Source organism: Gorilla gorilla, chromosome 4 (genome assembly GCF_029281585.2).
Source record: "Gorilla gorilla gorilla isolate KB3781 chromosome 4, NHGRI_mGorGor1-v2.1_pri, whole genome shotgun sequence".
NCBI classification, from domain to species: Eukaryota; Metazoa; Chordata; class Mammalia; order Primates; family Hominidae; genus Gorilla; species Gorilla gorilla.
The window spans coordinates 116,830,577-116,845,200 of NC_073228.2; the positions used below are offsets into that span (position 1 = coordinate 116,830,577).

Below are 14,624 nucleotides of genomic sequence, written 5' to 3' on the forward strand. Positions count from 1 at the left end.
ACATTGGCATTTCCAAGTTAGTTTTCTTCTAAAGGTTAAAGCAGAGGGGACTTCCTTATCATGCTAACTGAAACTGCTCTGTTTTGGGATTTGGCTATTAGCTCTTTTTCTCCACATATCTTGAAGGTTAGGAGAACAACTTAGTTTTGGTTTGGTGACATGGAATGTTAGCATGAATAATTCCATTTTGTTTAGGTCTGTTGGGGCCTAGTGTGGGAATGCAGTCCATACCGTGGCCTCCTATAAGTTCTATTTAACAGGGCAAAGATGTTTTCTAGATATTGTCGAAGGCATAATAATCTCAATTGTATTTTTGTTGTGATTTGTGGTGAAACATCAGCTTTCTTGAGAATAAGCGAATAATACTTAGCTGTTCACTTGTGGTTTCAAGATTTAATATATCGTTCCTTATTATTTGGCAAAGCAATGTTTTAGTGTAATGAAACTGACTTTCATGTGCACTTATATAATTTAATAGAATTAATACAAAGCAACTATTGGTCAGTTTATTCTGCCTCTTCCTGTAGGCTTATAGGATGAAGATTATAGACAGGATTTCATTGTCTTTGTACACTGCTGCTCTTTGGGTTACACTTTTTCTTTTTCTTTTTTTTTTTTTTTTGAGACGGAGTCTTGTTCTGTCACCCAGGCTGGAGTGCAGTGGTGCGATCTCAGTTCACTGCACCCCAGCCTCCGCCTCCCAGATTCAAGTGATTTTCCTGTCTCAGCCTCCCGAGTACCTGGGATTACAGGCGTACGCCACCATGTTTGGCTAATTTTTGTATTTTTAGTAGAGATGGGGTTTCACCATGTTGGCCAGGCTGGTCTTCAACTCCTGACCTCGTGATCCACCAGCCTTGGCCTCCCAAAGTGCTGGGATTACAGGTGTGAGCCACCGCGCCTGGCCCTTTGGGTAACACTTTAAAAAAAATTTTATTTGCGGATTTTTATCTGCTAACATTTGAGAAGTTGATACTCCTTTTGCTAGGAGAATTAAACGCTATATTATAATACAGCAATAGATTTGATTCACAGGAGGTGTGGTATAAAAATTTTTGTCTTTGGTGTCTGTTTATATATTTCAACTATTATAACTTTTTCCTGGCAAATATTTTATGAGAATACTTGCCTAATTTTACAGGCAAATCTGTTTTATCACTTTTAGAATTGATTGGACTGTTTGAATCTACCTCTTTTAGTGCTGGTGGTCCTTGCTGTTTTGCCTCATATTGTACTACTTCCTCCCATGTAATTCTTAAGCTGTAGCCATTCCTGGCTATCTAAACAGAAGGCCTTTTTTCTCCTTGTTGGTTTGGCAAACTCCTATTTATCTTTTAAGTCTTAGCTCCAGTTTATCCAGCAGAATAGGCTGCTGTCCATAACCAAAGATGACCATCCCCCAACTCTCAAAGATGTCTACTAAAGGCTGAGTTAGGCACCCTCCTCCTACCTCATAATACTTATATCATATTAAAATTTTTTCTGTTGTAGACTGAACTCCTTAAAGGGTGCTGCTTGTGTTATTCATTACTAAATTCACTGCCTAGAACAGTGCCTGTCATTTACTAAGCACAAAGTACATAGTTGAGTGAAAGCACTAAGAACTAAACATAGCTACGTGACCCCATCAAAATTACATTGAGGATGAGGTAGTGTCATATGTAGAGAAGAATAGATTAATTCAAAGAATAGACTTTAGTTAATGTTACACCATAGTTGCTGTATTACTTTTGATAAATGTGTGTGCAGAGTTTTTTATTATTGCTGAATTATTTAAGAGTAAATTGCAAACGTAATGCACCTTTGTCCTTAATTGCTTCTGCATGTATGTTTTAAGAATGAGGAGTTCTTTTAGGGCAATCACAGTGAAATTCTCAAATTCAGGAATGTAACATTGATATGGTGCTGTTTGTTATCTGATGGACAGTTCATATTCACATTCACTAATTGCCCATTATGATTCAGCAGTTCCCACCCATTTGCCTACCAGGATCCAATCCATGCTTAATTGCTGCATTTGCATTTAATTGACATGTCTCTTCAGTCTCCTTTAATCTGAAACTGTTCCTTACTTTTTCTTCAGTACTTTCTTTTATTAAGCATCTAGTTAGATACTGTTGGTAACAAAGATAACAGGCTCTGCCCACGAGGAATTTAGATTATACAATTTACTTTTAGCATAATTTCCAATTATGCAGATTCACATGACTAGCTGTGTATACTTATTTCTGATTTTTGAGGCATTATTCAAAGAGCAGAGCTAAAGAAAATCACTATAAAACTAGAATTAAGAAACATATAAAAATTACTTTTTAAACCTTTTTCTGTTGTTTTTTTTTGAGATAGAGTTTCGCTCTTGTTGCCCAGGCTGGAGTGCAATAGCATGATCTCGGCTCACTGCATCCTCCATTTCCTGGGGTTCAAGTGATTCTCCTGTCTCAGCCTCCCGAGTAGCTGGGATTACAGGCATGCGCCACCTCGCCTGGCTAATTTTGTATTTTTAGTAGTGACGGAGTTTCTCCATGTTGGTCAGGCTGGTCTCTAACTCCTGACCTGGTGATTAGCCTGCCTTGGCCTCCCCTTAGTGCTGGGATTACAGGCGTGAGCCACCGCACCCAGCCTGTTTTTTTTTTTAAGACAGGGTCTTGCTCTGTCATCTAGACTGGAGTGCAGTGGGATGGTGATCACGGTTCACTGTAGCCTGGAACTCCTTGGATCAAGTGATCCTCTCATCCCAGCCTACTGAGTAACTAGAAAAACAGGCGTGCGGCTGGGCGTGGTGGCTCATACCTATAATCCTAGCACTTTGGGAGGCCAAGGCGGGTGGATCACCTGAGGTCAGGAGTTCGAGACCAGCCTGGCCAACATGGTGAAACCCCGTCTCTACTAAAAATACAAAAATTAGCTGGGCATGGTGACAGGCAGCTGTAATCCCAGCTGCTCAGGAGGCTGAGGCAGGAGAATTGCTTGAAACTGGGAGGCAGAGGTTGCACTGAGCCAAGAGCCCACCATTGCACTCCAGCCCGGGCAACAAGAGCGAAACTCCATCTCAAAAAAAAAAAAAAAGAAGAAGAAGAAGAAGAAAAACAGGGGTGTACCACCATGCCAGGCTAATTTTTATCTACATTTTTTTGTATAGATGGAGTCTCACTGTTGCCTAGAATGGTCTCGAACACCCGGGCTCAAGTGATCCTCCCTCTTTGGCCTCCCAAAGTACTGAGATTGCAGGTGTGAGCCACTGTGCCCAGTCCTATTTTTTTGAAGTGCAATTACTTGTCTAATACACACACACACACACGCACGCACGTGCACACACACACACACACACACACACCCCTACCTGAGTTTTTAATATATTCTTGATATGAATGTATTGTCTCTTCTGGTTTATCTTTTGACTCTCTTAATGGTGTCTTTGAAGACAGTTGCACATACTGATAGGTAAACTTTTAAGTAAACCAGCCTTAATTGTTAAAATTATAAATCAAGCCATCGAGATTAATTTATTAATCAAAAACATTATTAAGCTCTATCTCAAGCAGTAGATTAGACCTTAGTTTCGAAGGAAAGGAAAACCAAAGCATCTGGACTTTTACTCTGATTGGAATGCTCAGACAGCTTGCATGAGTCAATTCCACATCATTGATGATTTAATTACCTTACCTTCTGTATATAAATGTTAAGATTTGGAGAGTGGGAAATCTTGAAACCTCTATCACTAGCCTTCAGAATTTTATTCTGGGAAAGATATGTAGTTTGGGTGTGTTTGAATGTCAGCAATCAGGTCTACAGTGGACTGGTTCTGTATATACCATACCACCTGTGGATACAGTATTAGAAACAATAGGACACAAGAACTTTTTTTTACATCTCATATGCATTTCTGTACCAGCCTGTCATTTCTAGAAATAGTAAATACAAGTCATGTCCCCTTTTTCTGAGTTTTTGTCTTGGGAATAAATTTTAATGAACTAGAGGCCTAAGAACTAAAATGAAAATTTCATCCAAATTTGTTGTTTCCAGGTCTTTGAAGAAACTGGTTTTGATATCAAAGACTATATTTGTAAGGATGATTACATTGAACTTCGAATCAATGACCAGCTTGCTCGTTTGTACATCATTCCAGGAATTCCAAAAGACACAAAATTTAACCCAAAAACTAGAAGAGAAATTCGGGTATGTAACAAGAGTATTTTCAGGTTACTGGACAGTATCCCAAATGAATAAGTAGGGAAATCCTTTTATAAGCTCCTTGATAAAAATTAACTAAATGAATTATTTTCTTCTGTGTTTCAGAACATTGAGTGGTTCTCTATTGAGAAATTGCCTTGTCATAGAAATGATATGACCCCCAAATCCAAACTTGGTTTGGCACCTAATAAATTTTTTATGGCCATTCCCTTTATCAGGTGTGTTCATATTTCTTGAAATGTAACTTTCATGATTGGGATAGTCATCTTCTGTCTGTAGCCATATTTTGAAAGTGAATTCTTAATGTTTCTGCAGACCATTAAGGGACTGGCTTTCTCGAAGATTTGGTGATTCCTCAGACAGTGACAATGGATTTTCCTCAACTGGTAGCACGCCGGCTAAACCCACTGTGGAAAAATTGAGGTAAAGAAATATATTCATGGAATCCTGATTTTCTGATAGTTTTTAAAAGTAGAATAATAGTATTTTGCTTCTAAAATTTGCAGAGGGTGTAAGATTTCTTTTTATAGATACTCTTTGTTATTGGTCTCACAGATAATAGAAGATTTTTTTAAAGGGTTTCTGATGAGATGAAAAAGGTTAATTGGAGTTGGAAAGGAGCTTCAGGCACCTTTTAAAGTAGTATACTCAAGAGGATACCAAGTTTTTAGATAGAACACTAGGAAAAGAAAAAAAAATCTTGTGTCGTGTGTTCTTAGTGTTACTTCTCTGTTGTCATATCCTACTTTCAAGATAATTGAGTTTCTAAAGACGTTTGGATGGAGGATATGTTGAGGTTTGTTTTCTTGTAGGGGAGAGGAAGGATGCTAATATAGTTTGTTAAATTGGAGATAGAATAGTGAAGACTTGGGCTTTTTAAAAAATTTCCCAGCAGGGGACAGTGGCTCACGCCTGTAATCCCAGCACTTTGGGAGGCCGAGGCAGGTGGATCACCTGAGATCATGAGTTCAAGACCAGCCTGGTCAGCATGGTGAAACCCCATCTCTACTAAAAGTACAAAAATAAGCTGGGCGTGGTGGCAGCCACCTGTAATCCCAGCTTCTTGGGAGGCTGAGGCAGGAGAATGGCTTAAACCTGGGAGGCGGAGGTTTCAGTGGGCCAAGATCATGCCACTGTACTCCAGCCTGGGTGACGGAGTGAGACTCGGTCTCAAAAAAAAAAAAAAAAAAAAAAAAAAAATTGTGTCAGAGATAGTGTATTATCAAGAGTGACTACTACCTGGACATAAACCGTGAAGAACATTTTCTTGCTTGGAACTTTTTGTTTGTTTTTTGTTTTTGAGGCAGGGTCTCTCTCTGTTGCCCAGGCTGGAGTACAGTGGCATGATCACAGCTCACCGCAGCCTTGACCTCCTGGACTCAAGTAATCGTCCCACTTAGTCTCCTGAGTCACTGGGAACACAGGCAGATGCCACTAAGCCTGGCTAATTTTTTCTTATTTTTTGTAGAGATGGGGCTCTCCCTATGGTGCCCAGGCTGCTGTTGAACTTTTGGGCTCCAGTGATCCTCCTGCCTCAGCTTCCCAAAGTTTTGAGATTATGGGCGTGAGCCACCATGCCTGGCCTCTGGCTTACAACTTAATTGCATCCAAGTCAGTTACAGAGTAGGCTGGGAAAGTAACTTTGTTAAATAAGCTTGTATTTTTATACATATATATATATATGCTAAGCATAATCACCTTGTTAGAAAGTTGCCTATGTTAGATTCAGAGAGAGTTGATTTTTACATTTTCTGTAATTTGGATTTGCTTTTATGACAGAGCTTCAGAAATTAAATAGGAGTAAACCACCTCTATAGTAAGCATTTCTTAAATCGGTAGCATTCCATTTTAGATGGATATTCTGAGGACAGGAGCTTAAACTAAATGCCCTGATGTCTTTCAGAATCTGTTATTGTAATATTAGTCAAAAGCTGGTCTCGAATTCCTGACCTTGAGTGATCTACCCTCCTTGGCCTCCCAAAGTGCTGGGAGTATAGGTGTGAGCTACTGCGCTTAGCCTGCATTAGTACAACATTTTACTAGATTCTTTTGCAGAAGAATTCGAGACTGGATCTTTACTTAATTTGCTCATTCATTATCTTGTGCCCTTTAATTTTATACTTTAGAGGGTAGCTTACTTTCTTAGATCATCTTTCAGCTAGGTTGTGGTCTGTAACTGACTTGTGCAGGGTCAAAAAATTAGCAGGGCATGGTGGTGTGTGCCTGTAGTCTCAGCAACTTGGGAGGCTGAGGTGAGAGGATGGCTTGAGCCTGAGAGGTTGAGGCCATGGTGAGCTGTGATCCTGCCACTGCACTCCAGCCTGGATGACAGAGGGAAACGCAGTCTAAAAAAACAGGAAAATGTACATTCATTTGTTTCATCTAAATTTAGATTTATATTCTGCATATTTTTTAAGAGTACACTATAATCACTTATAGGGAGGAGATGGCCTGGATAATTTTTTTAAGTCTAGGATGAAAAAAAATAGTAGTGTATTAATTCATTCAAGAAATATTTATTGAATACCAGGCACTTATCTGGGTGATGAGGATAAAGCAGTGCAGATTAAAATCTCTGCTCTCATAGAACTTACGTTCCAGTGGGGAAGATAGACAGTAAATAAGAAAATATGTAGTCTATAAATTTAACTATTAAGGTGTTAAAAGAACTATAAGTGAACATTTTCTGATTTGATTATTTTTTAAATCTTGGTATAGTCGAACCAAATTCCGCCACAGTCAGCAGTTATTTCCTGACGGTTCTCCTGGTGACCAGTGGGTAAAGCACAGGCAACCACTGCAGCAAAAGCCATATAATAATCATTCTGAAATGTCTGACCTTTTAAAAGGAAAGGTGAGTGATACACAATTACAGTCTTTTCAGAAATTTAGATCATTTGGCTTTGAAATTATTCTCAATTGAAGAATTACATCTTAATAGTTACAGAGAGCTCTGAGTTACTGATCAAAGCCTGTATGTTCCTTACTTACGATTTGAAGCAGGGCTGAGGCTTCTTAATGTTTACAGTTATGGTGTAAATCCAGTTAATAATAAGAATTAGCATCTGACTTTTGTGTATATGCTGCCAATGAAACGTTCATTTAAAAATAAGTCATAAGGAAAATATTTTCCAAATTAACATAAGTGGGGTCTATTGGCTTTTGTTCAGGAAGAAAAAGCAACAGCGTATTGTAAACTTCGATTTTCATTGTTGTATTCGAGTGTATAATTACACTGCTATTAATACTTGTTTTCCTTTTTCCACATGTTCTAAGCACCACAATTTATTTATTCATGACACTGTTAATGCACATTTTGGTTGTTTCCAGTTTGGGGCTTTAACTGTGCTACTGTGAACATTCCTATACCTGTCTTTTGATGAATATACACAGTTCTGTGTAACTAAAAGGAAAGAAAAGTAGAACTGTTGGATCACTGGATATGCTTGTGTTATTGAGTATCTATTTGCTAATTTACTCGTTATTTATATCCTCAGCAAAATACATGAGAGTTCTAATCGTTGCACATCTTTACTAATACTTGATGTTATCTTTTTAATTTCAGGTTTCAATGTTACTTTTTTTTTTTTTTTAATTTTAAAAATATACTGGGCTTGGCCGGGCGTGGTGTCTCATGGCTGTAATCCCAGCACTTTGGGAGGCGAGGTGGGTGAATCACCTAAGGTCAGGAGTTCGAGATCAGCCTGACCGACATGGTGAAACCCCGTCTTTACTAAAAATACAAAAAATTAGCCGGGCGTGGTGGCGGGCTCTTGTAATCCCAGCTACTCTAGAGCCCGAGGCAGGAGAATTGCTTGAACTCGGGAAGCAGAGGCTGCAGTGAGCCAAGATCGCGCCATTGCACTCCAGCCTGGGCGATAAGAACAAAACTCTGTCTCAAAAAAAAAAGTGTGCGTGTGTGTGTGCGTGTGTGTGTGTGTGTGTGTATACTGGGCTTGTCGAAATTAAACTTTTGTACTTCAGAAGACATTTTCAAAATAGTGAAAAAGTAGCCCACAAAATAGGAGAAAATATTTGCAAATTATATATATAAGGGGTTAATATCCAGAATATGTAAAGAATTCTTAGAACTCAACAACAACAAAACAACCTGATTTAAAACTAGACAAATGACTTGAATAGACAGTTCTCCAAAGAAGATATGCAAATGGCTCAACATTATTAATCATTAGGGAACATTGTTAATAATTAGTGGTATCTCCACAGTGAGATATCACTTCTTACCCATTAGGATGGCTATAATAAAAAACAAACAGAAAACAAGTATTGGTGAGGATGTGGAGAAATTGGAGACCTTGTGCATTGCTGATGGGAGTGTAAAATGGTGCAACTGCTGTGGAAAAGAGTTTGGCAATTTCTCAAACAGTTAAGCACAGAGTTACCGTGTGACTCAGCAATTCCATTCCTAGGTAATATCCAAAAGAATTGAAAGCAGGAACTTAAACAGATAACTTGTATACCAATGTTCATAGCAGCATTATTCACAATAGCCAAAAGGTGGAAACAACTCATATGCCTGTCAACAGATGAATGGATAAACAATGTGGTGTATACACATAATGGAATATCATTCAGCTGTAAAGGAATGAAATTAAGAAATGAAATTCTGCCCAGGCATGGGGGCTCATACCTGTAATCCCAACTCTTTGGTAGGCTGAGGCAGGCGGATTACTTGAGCCCAGTAGTTGGAGACCCACCTGGGCAGCATGTCTTTACTACTAAAAATATAAAAAATGAGCCAGGCATGGTGGTGCACACCTGTAGTTCCAGCTGCTCAGGAGGCTGAGGTGGGAAAATCACTTGAGCCTGGGAAGTCAAGGCTGTGGTGGCGCCATTGCACTCCAGCCTGGGCAACGGGAGTGAGACCCTATCTCCAAAAAAAAAAAAAAATTCTGAAGCATGCTACAATATGGGTGAACCTCGAGGACATTATGCTAAGTGAAATAAGCCAGACACAAGAGGATAAATATCGTATTAATGTTATTCCATTCCTAAATAGGCAAATTCATAGAGACACAAAGTAGAGATTACCAAGGCTAGAGGGAGGGGAGAATAGGGAGTTACCGGTTATTGGTTGCAAAGTTTTTGTTTGGGATGATAAAAGTTGGGGAAGTGGGTAGTGCTGACTATACTAAATACCACTGAATTATACATTCACGAGTGGTTGATGTAAATTGTATGTATTTTGTACCACAATTTAAAAACATGCTGGGAAGAGTGGAATGAAACTAAATTAAAAGTGTGTAGTAACATGAGTCATTCAAAGCCATACTTCCTTCACATCACTTACTTAGGTTATTGTTTTCCAGCTATTTTAGCAACTGGTTATTTTTCCCTATAGGTTGGAATGTAAATTAACATTCTTATTTTATATATATATATTTTAGAAGTTCCTCCTATTTATTCTATTTTAGCCAGTCCTCAAATAGCTATCTTTTCAATATCTCAAATGACAAATTAATGTTTAAAATGTTTGTTTTAATTTAAACTTAAGAATTTTTTGGTAGGAAAATTATCTTAAAGCAATTTAATAGCAAGATTTAAACTATTGCATGTCTAAGTTTAGGAATAATGGCCCACATTTTAAAACATAAATCTTAGCCGGGAACGTTGGCTCACACCTGTAATTCTAGCTCTTTGGGAGGCCAAGGTGGGTGGATCGCTTGAGGTCAGGAGTTTGAAACCAGCTTGGCCAACAGGGTGAAAACCTTCACCGTCCCTATTAAAAATAGAAAAATTAGCCGGGCATGGTGGCATGTGCTTGTAATCCCAGCTGCTTGGGAGGCTGAGGTAGGAGAATCGCTTGAACTTGGGAGGTGGAGGTTGCAGAGAGCCAAGCACTGCGCTCCAGCCTGGGCAACAAAGTGAGACTCCATTTAAAAAAAAATAATAGTAATCTTTGTTATTTTGTAAAAATATAGTAAAAACTTTGTAAAAATTAATACTGCTTATTAATAATTTAAAGCAGATTTCTAGGGTAACAATTGATTACTACATCTAACCATTTTCTGCTTTAAGAACTGTAGCCAATGTCCCTCGGCATTCCTTTACAGAGAGGTTCCATTTATGCATTAGAAACGAGATCTATAAGCAGACATGGGATAAGGCAAGAGGTGTGGAAAGATTTCTTTTTGAAAAAGAGATAGAGTCTCCCTCTGTTGCCCAGGCTGTAGTGCAGTGGTGCCATCTCGGCTGACTGCAACCTCCGCCTCCTGGGTTTGGGTGATTCTTCTGCCTCTGCCTCCTGAGTAGCTGGGACTACAGGTGTGTGCCACCACGCCCGGATAAGTTTTTGTATTTTTAGTAGAGACGGGGTTTTGCTGTGTTAGCCAGGATGGTCTCATCTCGACCTCGTGATCCGCCCGCCTCAGCCTCCCAAAATGCTGGGATTACAGGCATGAGCCACTGCGCCTGGCCGAGGTGTGGAAAGATTTCTAGGGGCAAGTGTATTGGCTATTTCATACCTTTAGAGAACTCTTGCTTTGGGAAGCACTGACTTCTATAAGAAAATACATTGATAGGGTGATTAATGAAAATTTGGGTAGGAGAAGCTTTGCTAAAAACTTGATTCAACCAGCTAAACATATTCATGGGGTATTTTTTTGTGCTATTACATTATACTATAGATTCATATTTTATTTCTTTTTGGGAAAACAGAATCCAAGTATGAGGGGAAATGGCAGAAAACAGTATCAAGATTCACCTAATCAAAAGAAAAGAACAAATGGGCTTCAGCCAGCAAAGCAGCAGAATTCTTTGATGGTAAGAGTTATAGCTGTCACACTAAGTAGGCAGTTCATCCTTTGAAGAGTGAAACAAGGGCATTGCCAAAGCACAGGAATGTTACTTGTTTTGTTCTTATTTTAATTGATATACAAGTAGGATTTTTGTGTAGCTGAATTGTGCACTATTCACACTAAAAATCTCTGGCTGCTCTTAATTACAAACGTATAATGTTGATTCAATTGTACATCTAATTTTTTATGTGGCTGTTAATTTTAATATCAATGTGTACTCAAACCTGTTCTCTAGAGCAATTATTTGGCTATTGCTCCGTGTTTTTCTAAATACTCTATTATTTCAGTGAGGGTAAAAGTTTGGGGGGATTTAACTATTTTTTTCTTCAAGTTGATAGAGTTTAGAAAATAAAAAAAACACAGCCAGTGCTATTGTCATTAGATTTTGCTTGATGACAAATAACTGAATAAAGCAATTTTCTTTCATTCTTTTGTTTAGTCAGTCCTCCAAAAGTTAATTCATAACTAACAGTCTCCTGCGTTATCTTTTCTGTAAGTTCTGATATTTGTATATTAGGTTTTCTTATTGTAGCTTCACCTGTTTTTCATTTATTGGTGAGTAATAATAGTAATTTCAGATTTTTAGCAAAAATATTTTACCTGAATTCCCTGGGTATTTACTTAATTTGGGTTCTAATGACTCATTTGACTACTTTACCTTTATTATTTCTCTTCTGTCTGATAAAAGTGGTGACAAGAACAGAGAAGACAATCTTAGTAGATGATTAAAAGGCTTTTAATAAAATTCAACAGCTGTTTTTAACAAAAACTAGGCAGATAACTTTTTTTTTTTTTTTGAGATGGATTCTCACTCTGTCACCAGGCTGGATTGCAGTGGCACGATCTCGGCTCACTGCAACCTCCACCTCCCGGGTTCAAGTGATTCCCCTGTCTCAGCCTCCTGAGTAGCTGGGACTAGAGGTGTGCGCCACCACCCCTGGCTAATTTTTTTTTGTATTTTAGTACAGACAGGGTTTCACCATGTCGGCCAGGATGGTCTCGATCTCCAGACCTCGTGATCCACCTGCCTCTGCCTCCCAAAGTGCTGGGATTACAGGCGTGAGCCACCGCTCCCGGCCGACAGATAACTTATTGATAATATTGTACAAGTGTTAATTGTCCTCAAATTAATGTGTACATTTAATATTATACCAATAAAATTCTTTGTAGATATTTTGGGAGAACTTCACAAACTACTCTCAAATTTGTCTAGAAGAACTTTGAATAGATTTTTAAAAGTTGTTTAAGATGAAAGTTAATGACAGAGAGCAAGTATATGAGCAGTTTTTAAGAGAAGAAATAAAAGGGACTGATAAACATATAAAAGTGTTAAACTGTGTATGTGGTCAAAGAATGTAAATTGAAATGGGATACATTTCTCCGATCAGATTGGCAAAGATGAAAAGAAGTAACCCAGTTGTGTATTGAGTGTATTGGTAACACATAAAAATTACTAATTGGTACAACCTTCTAGAGAGGAGTTTGCTATATCAAAACCCTAAAAAAGTGTTCACCTTTTCCCTAGAAGAGGAATCTAAAGAATGTTCACCCCCTTTATGATGAAAACATGGAAAACAAATATTGAAGAAGATGATATTAAATACAGTATCGTAGATCTGTGCAGTGGGTTACCATGAAGTTGCTAAAAATGACAATGTACGTTTATTGAAAAAGGAATTTCTTCACAATATATTCTATTTTTAAAAACTATCAGACACTAGTACATATAATTCCATTTAAAGTTTGCAATTTTATGAAAAGATGTTAACACACATCTTCATAGGAAATCAGCTAGAAAAATATAATACTAATTAGCTCTGGGTTGAGAAATGTAATGAATAATCTTTTTTTTCCTTTTTTTTTTTTTTTTTGAGACCGGGTCTCGCTCTGTCACCCAGGCTGAAATGTAGTGGTGTGATCTTGGCTCACTGCAACCTCCACCTCCTTGGTTCAAGCAGTCCTCCCATCTCAGCCTCCAGAGTAGCTGGGACTATAGGTGCGTGGCACCACACCCTACTAATTCTTGTATTTTTTTTTTTTTTTGGTAGAAATAGGTCTCACCATGTTACCCAGACTGGTCTTGAACCGCTGGGCTCAAGTGATCCTCATGCTTTGGCTTCCCAAAGTGCTTGAATTACAGCTGTGAGCCACTGTCCCTGGCCACCTCAGCTAAATTAATTAGCCCTGGCCGATTTTTATGTTTTAGAAATAAAGTATGTTGGGAGGTGATTTTGCTGGTCTCAGATTCTTGGCCTCAAGTGATCCGTTTGCTTCAGCCTCTCAAAGTGCTAGGATTACAGGCGTGAGCTACCACACCTAGCCAATACTTGTCTATTTTTTTGATGTCTTTATAATGTGTATGTATGTAATCAAGAACTAAAAAAAATTTTAGGTGTGAAAGGTAAATACAGAATACAAAAATATTGGTGAGAGAATGGGATGATGATTATATTCCTGGTTCAGTTTTTCTTCCTGAGAAATTTGATAATACATCTTTTGATTTTTAATAAGTGAAGTAACTGGTGACTGTGTTGTATGTGTGTGTGTGTGTGTGTTTTTTTAAATAGAAGTGTGAAAAGAAACTTCATCCACGGAAACTTCAGGATAATTTTGAAACAGGCAAGTCATTTCCTATCTTTTTATAATCTCTGCCTTGTGGGATTTGGTTTGGTTTACCTAACTTTGATTTTAGTGGGAGTATGTGATCTGTGATAGATGAGCAGGAAGAGTTGCATATGTTCTGTAGAAAGAGTTCATGTATATAGAGTTCTCTAAGAAACTGGCTGAAACAAATTCATTTAGATAAAATTACTTGCCTTCAGACTATGCCGTTTCTTTTATGAATGTTAAGCCTTAGTGCTATGCATGAATATTTTAAATACGTAAATAGTTGCATAAGGATTTGGGGAGAGTAGAAAGAATCCAGTGTTGTAAAGGCTAGGAAACCTCATTCTCAGATCTATATAAGAGGTGCACTGACTTTAGAAGGGGAACATTTTTGGGAGGTAATCACTGTGGTTCTTCCCATACACACGTTAGTAAATTTGTATGCCTTTTTTCCAATTAAAAGGAACATTTTTCCCTCTTTTGGAGGCAATGTTCAACTTTTTAAGGTGATACTAAGTATGAGTTTTATTAAAGATACTTGCAATTTCTCCTTCCTCGGTTATGAAAACTAGGTGTGTTGTCTGATTTGGAAAGTAATCCTGGTGAATGTAGAAAGCTCTTTGTTAAATACTGATTTAGTAGATGACACTTGGAAGTGCAGTAGACTTTTTTCTTAGGTGCTATTTTGAATTGTATGAAATTTCCTGTGCAATAGATACTCATTTATTCACCGTCTAAATTTAAGGCTTTCATATAGAAAAGCCTAAGAAATGAAAAGCATTATCATATTCTTTTTCTGTAATACTGTCTGTGATTTAAGCAAGATAATGCTATTTTGAAAGAGATGCCTTAACCCTATTATGGAAAGTTACTGTTAACTATGAAGAAAGGAACTATCATTAGAATTTAGTTTGATACAGTCCCACTTGTTTATTTTTGTTTTTGTTACCTGTGCTTTTGGGGTCATATCCAAAAAAAAAATCATTGTGAAGATCGGCATCAGAGAGC

The 14,624-nt window shown here is 38.0% G+C and overlaps 1 protein-coding gene across 2 annotated transcripts in view; it reads left to right on the top strand.

Moving 5' to 3' along the window:
* Positions 1-14,624, top strand: part of DCP2 (decapping mRNA 2) — a 44,330-nt gene that overhangs the window by 20,510 nt on the left and 9,196 nt on the right. For both annotated transcript variants that reach the window (XM_004042359.5, XM_063706710.1), the window contains 6 exons: positions 4,024-4,176; positions 4,297-4,409; positions 4,507-4,614; positions 6,910-7,045; positions 10,870-10,974; positions 13,577-13,628. In XM_004042359.5, coding sequence (XP_004042407.2) covers positions 4,024-4,176; positions 4,297-4,409; positions 4,507-4,614; positions 6,910-7,045; positions 10,870-10,974; positions 13,577-13,628 — 667 coding nt within the window. The remainder of the gene's footprint in view (positions 1-4,023; positions 4,177-4,296; positions 4,410-4,506; positions 4,615-6,909; positions 7,046-10,869; positions 10,975-13,576; positions 13,629-14,624) is intronic.